The 10,598-nt window shown below is 33.7% G+C and overlaps 1 protein-coding gene across 1 annotated transcript; it reads right to left on the reverse strand.

The window, feature by feature from the left end:
* Positions 1-978: 978 nt before the first annotated feature.
* On the reverse strand, positions 979-2,334 carry LOC110900930. The gene has a single exon (XM_022147786.1). It carries the CDS (start codon positions 2,332-2,334, stop codon positions 979-981), a length of 1,356 nt encoding a protein of 451 aa, XP_022003478.1.
* Positions 2,335-10,598: the final 8,264 nt, after the last annotated feature.

Raw genomic sequence — 10,598 nt, forward strand, 5'->3', positions numbered from 1 at the left:
ATTTTTAGCTGAGGGCAGAATTGTAATTTTGAGCTAGAGGAAAAAACAACATTTTATTTTAAGTTGGGGGCAAAAACGTAATTTTAAACGGATGGCGAAACCGTAATTTTAAACTGGGAACAAAATAAAAAAAGAGGTTTTGACTCGAGGGAAGAAGCGTAATTTTGAGCTAAGGGCAAAGTTATAATTTTATTTTGAGCTGATGGCGAAAACGTAATTTTAAACGAAGGACGAAAGCGTAATTTTAAACTTGAAATAAAATTAAATTAAAAATGGTATGGACGGGTAATTTTCATTGGTACCTTTCAAAAAAACAAATTTTCATTGATTGATTTAATGATTTATCACGCATTTTTCTCATCTTCATTAGGGGACTAGGGGTGGAATCACTAGTGATGGATTCCATCACTCCCACTATCCAATCAGCAAATGCCATGTCATCAACCATATTTCCATCACTAGTGATAGAAATGGACTAGGGGTGGAATCACTAGTGATGGGGATTCCAATATACAAGTATTAATGCACAATGTACAAGTCATACCCTATAAAACTCAAAACTTCAACGCGTGTTGGTGGTAACGCGTTTATTTTACCACGCGTTTTCAAGTGGTGGCGGCGGTGTAGCAAATGCCGATAACGCGTTATGGGTGGCCGATCACGGACCACCCCGGGTCCTCTTAGCCCATATCTACACATGGATTTCATAGGACTGACAGCAATAAGTTTTGTCTGACACCTAAGCATTAAAACGACGTCGTTTTCGCTGACAAAAAACCTTAACGTGTATCATTATTACTGATTCAACGACAAACAATAAGAAATACAATACAAAACTAAACCAATGTATAACTTTAAATGCAAAATATACAAGTAATTTAAACAGCATTGTACAACCCCGTGGCAAAATTGTAAATTAATTAAACAAATTAACAAGTACTTTACGCTACAAAGCTTGTACCTTTCTACGTTGACCGGTCAACATTCTGTGTAGACTGATGAGTCTCTTGGAAATGAACAAATATGCTTCATAACAACTTCATCAATATCTAAATTGCTATTTCCACGCCGTACAACTGTCATATTTGATAATGCCACTCCACTGAGTGAACTCGGATCCGGTATTGACTCAGCTGATGTTACGAAACGTATGCTTTTCTGTAAAAACTCATTTGCCACGAGTTGACTCAGAAGAGCCGACTCGGTGAGCGAACTCGGCTTATGGCGTGAACGCGTAGTTGTTCGGACGATCTCCGTCAGCATTGCGGCGGATAACCGCCTAACACCGCGTTCCCCGCCAATTATCAGCGATGGGCTAATCACTTTCATATGGGAATTTTTGTTTTTTCGCCCGTGCTTCCCATTGGCTGTGGAGTACAGGAAAACTGACTCGGGGGAATGAGAATGGCTCTTCATTCCCCCGAGTGGGTCTCCTAGTAGTAAAATGTCCTTAACGTCAACAACCATTACGCGCTTAAACTTCCTCCTAACCCGACCCAAAATCATCGGGTAACCCGCCCATCGTCTCAAACCAATCGGCACCCGGTCTAAAAACCCGGATAACGAATTCTCGGGGTCCAACTCCCCAATCCCAAAACCCACAACCGACCCGTAACTCGCCCGAGTCAACTCGGTCTGAGTCAACTCAGCTTCACCCACATTGTTCAAACTCGAATTATTATTATCATTATTATTTATCTTTATTTTCCTCCCCCAAATGGGTTCTCCTTTTTCCACATTCTTGCCGGTTTTCAAGTCAACTTTCGCCGGAAAGTCGTTGACTTTACTCCGATTACCAAATTCCGGTGAGAACCGGTCAACAAGTTTTAAAAACACATCACTTTCTTCACGAATCACTTGATCGTACATCTCAATTGTGGAAAGCGAGTCGAATATAAACAAAAGATCCGAATCCGAAACCAAACCCGAGGACCAATAAAAGCCTCTCAAGAACAACTTAAGCTCTTTTGCAGTCACATGCTCCGGCACGTGACAAATGACGAGATTTTTAACGGCGTTAGTTCCACGCGTATACAGAGTACCCAACCCCTGTAACGCCGGCGACTTTTTGCCGGAATTGGCGGGAAAAGCATGGGGGTTTTGCGACAGAAAGCGTCGGTAATGATGATGGGATTTGATGAAGTCGTTGTTGGGTTCGAAGGATGAGAGAGTGAAGACGATGAGGGTAACGAAGATCAAGAGAGCACAAACGGAGATGGTGGATTGAGCTCTGGTGAATAAGTGGTTGCGTTTAAGGATTGAGTTAAGTGTTGGGGATGAGGAAGGGAAATTTTTTTGTTGGTCTTCTGGGAAGAAAACTAAGAAAAAGCCCATTTTTTGTGTGTCTCCGGTGAGTCCGCCGCCGTTGTTGCCGTCGTGTGAGAAGGGTTGTGAGTTTGGGTAGTGGAAAATTTGCTGGCTTTTGTGGTTGACAGAAAGAAAGAAAGAAAGTAGAAACTGTGATGGTATTAAATAAAGTGGAAGATTTATTTTATAGTTCGGGTTTGTTTGGTGGTATTGTTTTTTGATGAAATGATTGTTTGAATTTTTTAAAGTAGTGTTTAATTTGTCACTACCTTAATCACTATTTTTCTCAAGTGTAAGTTGATACCTATTGATGATGTAACCGGTAGGGTTGTTCATTGGGTTTTTTCTTCGGGTTTTAGGGTGGGGTTGTTCGGGTTTTTATGTAGGAAAAAATTGACCTGATAACCGACCCATTTAAAGTTCGGGTTAGTTGGATTTGAGTTAGTCTGGGTCAGATTGTTCGGTTTTCAGGTTTAGATGTAAAATGAAAAATTGATTTTTTTTTTTTTTACAAGATATCATCAAAATTCATGTTGGTATTTTAAAAATATCATCAAAGTTCAAACATTATTTGACAATATGCTATTATAATATTTAAAAGTCCCAAAACTTAATATTTCATATATTAAAGACTCCAAACCAAAACACTTCTATAAGAAAAAAAATAAATGCTTGGTTCCGAATTTGTAGCATCAAATATTTGACCCGATTCGTTTCCGAACAAAATATACGCCAAATTGTAGACGAACTAAAAACGGACATAAAAATAAGTATGAAAAACTATTATATTTGACATGACTCGTTACCGAGAAAAATAACGTCAAAAAGTAAACCAACTTAGTTTTATCCCGAAACGTACTTTAAAAAGCATGTAAGAAAATAATATTTTTTAAGTTAAAGAATTGTATCGTGCGTTGCAGTGGCGTTGAAACGTAAAGTAACTTGAATTTTTATCGCTTAGTGAAAACGTATTATATTTGACCTGACGTATTATATTCGACACACGCATGGCCGGCCCTGGGGGTGGGCGGGAAGGACCACCGGACAGGGCCCGATATTTTGAGGGGCACATTTTTTTATGAAAAAAACCCGATATGTATATGTAAAATATTTTTTTAATAGGGTACACTCATACAAACACCAACATAGACCCTCTTACAAAACTATTATTATGGTTTAGATTAGTTATTAACCCCTTTGACATTAGGTTTAGACCTTTAGTGAGCACAATACCCAATTTCGTTAAGGCCTAAGGGCACATTTTTTTGAGCTCAAACAAGGTACATGAATTCTCAGAGCCGGCCTTGGACACACGTACATAAAAATAAACACATAAAACTTAAGAGGGTCAGAAGGACACTTTACAAAATTCTTATTGAGCTAAAGAAATGTAAGTGACAATGGAGTATGTTGGGGGATTAAGATTAAAGAGACCCAAAAAAAGATAATAAAATAAAAATAAAAGACAAAAACAAAAAAATAAGAAAATAAAAATTAAAGAAAAAAAAAGAAAGGAAAAAAACCCATTAATTTGTCAATTGTTACAGTAAAAAATAGTTTGAGAATTGTTATTTATAATAATACCCAAATTCAGCTAAAACAAAATTGAATATAATATTTGTATCTGTAAATGTATGGTCAGTACCAATATTGAATTGATCTAAATTCAAAACCGCATACTGCACCGTCTATATTCACTTGTCCATAGTCAACGCCTTGCTACACTCCTTGGTATTACCAGACTACAAGCCTTTTGGAACCATCGTAAAGACCACTATTATGGATGAGATTTTAGTGTCGAATGTAGGTACCTAACCGAATAACACAATCGGTACAACAGTTATGGTATCGGTATGAGTCAATTTCACAATTTTTGCACTATTTGTGTCGTACTAATACCGACCAAATATCACTGGTACGGTATTAAAATTAGGGTTGAGCTCATTTTCTATTTCGGTATCTTGTGGTATGAATGTATGATACTGGTTTGATGTGATACCGATACCAATTTCATCACTAATCACTATCCTAATGTGTGAAAAAATAACTTCACGTTTTTATTTAAAAAAAAAAATAACTAATTGATCATGCATGATTAATCAATTATGTTGAAAATTCAGTAGTGCAAAAGACATCTTTGGTGCCCTATGTTTTTAGAAAGGGTCTACGGGGATGAGCATACAATTATTGATGATTATCATACGTTTTTATATAAGAGAATATCATATTATATATTTTATATAAATTCTTATTCTATTTTCACAATGTCACATCCTTAAATTCCTTAAATTCTTATTCTCACATTTTTTTTACTCTATCTTTGTATATCTATGTATATATAGAGAGATAGATAGAGAGGAAGAATGTGACATATCATTTAAAACTAGTTATTTGTAGTGGCGGATCCAGCCCTATTTTGTGGGTTTATATGAACCCACTCGGTTTGGAAAAAATGGAAAAAAAATTTAGTGAAAACCTTGTATAATTTGAGTAAAATTAGTGAGAATATATCAAAACGAACCCAATAAAAAAAATTTATAGATCCGTCACTGATTATACAGATACATGGGAAACCAATTATAAATGTCGGCTATGAATATAATCATCACATGGGTGAAAAGTATGTACGCGAATTTCCGTTGACATGAATATGTTAAAGGATATTTTGCTAAAAACCTCACGAACTTGAACTATATTTATTTATATGATAACTTATTATTAGAGTTAACTGCCATTTTCGTCCCTGTGGTTTGGTAACTTTGGCCATTTCAGTCCATTTTTCAAAAATGCGCCATTTTCGTCCCCCACGTTCTGGAAAGGTGTCATTTCAGTCCAAAAATCATAACCCAGTTAAGTCAGTTAGTAAATAAGGACTGATTGTGTAAATTTGTAACATAAAGGACCATTTAAGTAAATATTAAACACCACCACCACTAGCTGCCACCACCACCACCACCGCCACCACAGCCCTGCCACCACCACCACCGCCACCACAGCCCTGCCACCACCACCACTCCGCTGCCACCACCACCACCACCGCCACCACAGCCCTGCCACCACCACCACTCCGCTGCCACCACCACTCTCACAGATCGTAAACAACTCCCCACGCTTTGTAATTGTTCAATAAGCATGCCCGACACCACGTGAAATCGGAGTTTTTATAAAAAATTCAAATTGGAATTAATCCACAGAAGTTTGTCGATTAAGTGTCAAATTGTTGTGTTATTTAGAGTCCCTGAACCCATACGAAACTCTCACACCCTTCAAAATCCTTTACCCCTTCGAAAATACCCTCTGTTCATCCTCTGCAAGTCTCGCCGGAATACCCATCGCCGGAGACTGTCGCCACGCCGTTGCACGCGATACCGGATCGGTTTTAATCACCCAATCGGTATGTTTATACTTGTACAATGTTTCTGCAAGTTTAATTTGAATATTATCCGGTATTGATCGAGAATTAGGCCGTTTGACTTCTGTTGACCGTTTTGGGGAAGACGATGAACAGTAGCATGGTCACCACCGCCGTCGCCGGAACCACCACCATCAACGTCATCATCGTCATCATCTGGGGAAGGCAGCCCCACCGTCGCCGGTTCTCTCACCCGCCTCGTTATCTCTCTCTCTCTCCGACTTTCTCCCTCTCTCGTCTGATATGATGATGAACCGGCTGTGGTGGTGGTGGTGGTGGCAGCGGAGTGGTGGTGGTGGCAGGGCTGTGGTGGCGGTGGTGGTGGCAGCGGAGTGGTGGTGGTGGCAAGGCTGTGGTGGCGGTGGTGGTGGCAGCGGAGTGGTGGTGGTGGCAGGGCTGTGGTGGCGGTGGTGGTGGCAGCGGAGTGGTGGTGGTGGCAGGGCTAGTGGTGGTGGTGTTTAATATTTACTTAAATGGTCCTTTATGTTACAAATTTACACAATCAGTCCTTATTTACTAACTGACTTAACTGGGTTATGATTTTTGGACTGAAATGGCACCTTTCCAGAACGTGGGGGACGAAAATGGCGCATTTTTGAAAAATGGACTGAAATGGCCAAAGTGACCAAACCACAGGGACGAAAATGGTAGTTAACTCCTTATTATTATTATATGATAAAAAAAGCTATCCGTCTTTATTTTTATTTTTATTATTATTATTATTATTATTATTATTATTATTATTATTATTATTATTATTATTATTATTATTATTATTATTATTATTATGGTAAATGATCCTGTACAAAGTCATACTTTTGTAAGAAGTGTGAGAAATAATTTGGTGATGACAAGTGTCTTCTATCTTAATTAATTCAAAAGGGTATATTAGTAATTTACCTTTCTTATCAATTAATTGAGTTTCAAGATAACTGAAAAAAAAAACTGTCGTCCTATTTTTTTTGCAAGATCCAATTCCATTTTCACCTACGTATCATTTCTTCATCATCTTAATCGCAACATCTTTTAATCGTATATTGTTCATATCTTCTTTTCATCATCTTTAAATTGCAATACAATGTTTTTTGGATTCCAGATAAAACACCATGACTTGAATCATAGTCAATGTCTCCAGAATGTATCCAGATGTTTTAAAACACCACGCCATGAACAATGTCTACAGAGAAAACACCATGACTTGAATCATACTCATGGTGTTTTAAATTCTGGGAATGTTTTGTATTGATTCTCCAGATGATAATACACCATGGATGTAATCACAATACAATGTTTTTTGGATTCCAGATAAAACACCATGACTTGAATCATAGTCATGGTGTTTTAAAATCTGGGAATGTTTTGTGTTGATAAAACACCATGACTTGAATCATGGATGTTTAAAACACCACGCAATGAACAATGTCTCCAAATAAAACACCATGACTTGAATCATAGTCATGGTGTTTTAAAATCTGGGAATGTTTTGTATTGATAAAACACCATGCCTTGAATCATAGATGTTTAAAACACCACGCCATGAACAATGTTCCAGATAAAACACCATGACTTGAATCATAGATGTTTAAAACACCACGCCATGAACAATGTCTCCAGATAAAACACCATGACTTGAATCATAGTCATGGTGTTTACGATTTTTATACAATGTCTCCAGATAAAACACCATGACTTGAATCATAGATGTTTAAAACACCACGCCATGAACAATGTCTCCAGATAAAACACCATGACTTGAATCATAGTCAATTTATCCAGTTGTTTTAAAACACCATGCCATGAATCTGATTACAGTTCTCGTTATGATAATGTATGACGAATATGCAACCAAAGACCTCCTACAATTAAGGTGAATCATTAATTCCGGTATTTAAGGAAAAAGGAGTAAATGTAGGAGCTTTTTGGTCGTGTATGATATGGTTACCACATTTCAAACATTGAAAAAGACACTATTGCTCTTCAATTTTACATAAGGTCCCTCTAATTAAAACACAATTTATATTTTTATACCCTATTGATCTCAACCATTAGATCAAATATCAAATGGTTTAAAACACTTCTTACCCTTCTTACATTTTAGACACTTTTTACCATATCCCTACCCTTATTATTATTATTATTATTATTATTATTATTATTATTATTATTATTATTATTATTATTATTACTAGGTTTGAACCCCGTGTATTACACGGGTTGCATAAATGTAATCTTATATAATAAATAATAAAAAAGATATATCTTTAAAAAAAACTCGTATATTGCACGTGTTGAATAAAATATAATGTCATATGTTAAGATAAATAGTAATCAAGATTTATCTTTTAAAAATGAACATTGATATACTATTTACTTATTATAACATTTTACTTTGTTTTTTTTTATTTTGCATAAATGTAATTCTATATAATAAATAATAAAAAAATATATCTTTAAAAACTCGTATATTGCACATGTTGAATAAAATATAATGTCATATGTTAACACATATAGTCGTCAAGATTTATCTTCTAAAAATGAACTTTCATGTACTGTTTACTTATTATAACATTTTACTTTGCTTTTTTATTTATTTTTAGATTAAAAACACATGTTATGGGGTTGAATCCCGTTTTTATGATACATTCAAATTATGAGATACAATTATTTTAGTTAGTTTTATGCACCTTCATGTTTATTTGTTTATTTCATTCATACACACTCGTCTTAAATTTGTATTCAAAAGATTTCACGGTACAAAAAGGTGGAGATCGATCCCCAAGTTTTTATACGTTTCATCATTTTTATGAATTATACCGTAAAATCGAGAATTAAATTCTCTTTGAATGGAGTATAGAATTGTTATATTTAAAAATGATGTTCTTTCTACATGATGCAATGTGCAATAAATGATGGGTTTAAACCAATTATAACACTTACAATTTGATAGAAGCATATGTCCGACCTAGAATAATTATTTAATTCTAGTGAAAAAAACAATAATACAATTATTAAGTATATATCAAACGGGAACCTTTAATTCCTAATTTACCATAATTTAAATCGTTTAAAAAATTATTATTATTTACTATGATTATAATAAAAACAAATGTTTATATTCTTATCTAATTTTTTGTTTAAAATTATTATTATTATTATGATTATATTTAATTACATAGTTAGTTCCTGTGGTTTGTACAAAATAACATACTAAGGTACTAATAGTTTAAAATCACCTTCTAGGTTATTAACTTTTTATTTTCTAACGTTTGGAGGTATTAGCTTCTAGGGTATTAACATAGTTAGTTCTTGTGGGTTGCACAAAATAACATAGTTAGGTACTAATAGAATGAGATTTTAAACCTACAAATAACGTTAATACCTTCAAACGTTACAAAATGAAAAGTTAGTACCCTAGAATGTGATTTTAAACTATTAGTACCTAAGTATGTTACTTTTTGCAAACCACAGGGACTAACTATGTAATTAACTCTTATTATTATTATTATTATTATTATTATTATTATTTAAAGTGATCATAATAAAAACAAACGTTAATCCTTATCTAAATATTTGTTCTTATCAAATATTTTGTTTAAAATTATTATTATTTAATATGGGAGATAAATAGGAAAATAAGGTGAGAAAGCACCAGAGAGTGACACGTGTCCAAAAAAGATTTTTGTTTATTAGTATAGGAAGATATTATTATTATTATTATTATTATTATTATTATTATTATTATTATTATTTTGCAATTTACCAATTCTTTTTCGTATTTAAAGTAACAAGTTGTTTTAGAGAAAAAAACCATAAATAAGTACTTTTTTTTAAATTTAAGAACTTTAATATATAAATTTGAGCTAAGATGGTATCGTGTTCAAAATAAAAGAATATATATTAGCTTTTGTAGTATTAACTTTAAAAACATGCGTGTTTTTATATTACAAAACAATTTGAACAAGTTTAAAAACTTTAATGTATAAAATCTAAGAGGTTATCGTGTTCAAAATTAAAATATAGATTAGCTTTTGTAGTATATTTAACTTAAAAACATGCGTGTTTTTATTACAAAATTGTTTGAACGAATTTAAAAAACTTTAATATATAAAATCTTAGCTAAGAGGCTATCGTGTTCAAAATAAAAATATATATTAACTTTTGTAGTAATTAACTTTAAAAACATGAGTGCCTTTTTATTATAAAAGAAACACATTGCTAGAAAAAAACAGAAAAGGAAATAATAATTTATGATTTACCTAGGAAATCTAATGAGTATAAATCACTTTATACTATAAATTTAGATCCTAAACACAACTAGTTCAAACCTTTTGGATTGCGAATGCAAAATCCTTTTGTAAAAGAACATTATTAATTACCTTTTTTAAAGGACATTATTAATTATGCGGTTAAGTGCTTTTTGTCTTGGATGTGAAAAAAGAAAAAGAAGGACCACTTATTAAAAAAAGAAAAGTTAGGGGATAAATTGTTAATATATTAATTGTGAGGGTTTAAAGAAAATATCAGAACAAATGGGAAGAAGATTGCGTGGCCGTGGGGTGTCCGGTGTCGTGTGTTTGTGTGCTGTCAATGCCCAATCATATACGAGGGCGGTGCGAGTAAAAATGTACAAGCAAATATGCATAAAGTACAAGTTGACAGTTCTAATGTTATGCATAACTTACGAATTAAATCGTGTACCAATAATTGGATATCAAAATGATATCATAGAGGACTATATAATATCAATTTTAGCTATTATGGATGTATTGCATATGTTTTTATAACAAGTTAAATATTTTTTTCGTTATAATGTTAATGACTATTAGAAAATAACTTTTTTTTATAAAAACAAATACTAGATAATTCATTCATCCAAAAT

Source organism: Helianthus annuus, chromosome 13 (assembly GCF_002127325.2).
Source record: "Helianthus annuus cultivar XRQ/B chromosome 13, HanXRQr2.0-SUNRISE, whole genome shotgun sequence".
NCBI lineage: Eukaryota > Viridiplantae > Streptophyta > Magnoliopsida > Asterales > Asteraceae > Helianthus > Helianthus annuus.

What these genes read in the sequence shown, in the direction of transcription:
- LOC110900930 (XM_022147786.1), bottom strand. Translation starts at nt 2,334, where the DNA reads ATGGGCTTTTTCTTAGTTTTCTTCCCAGAAGACCAACAAAAAAATTTC.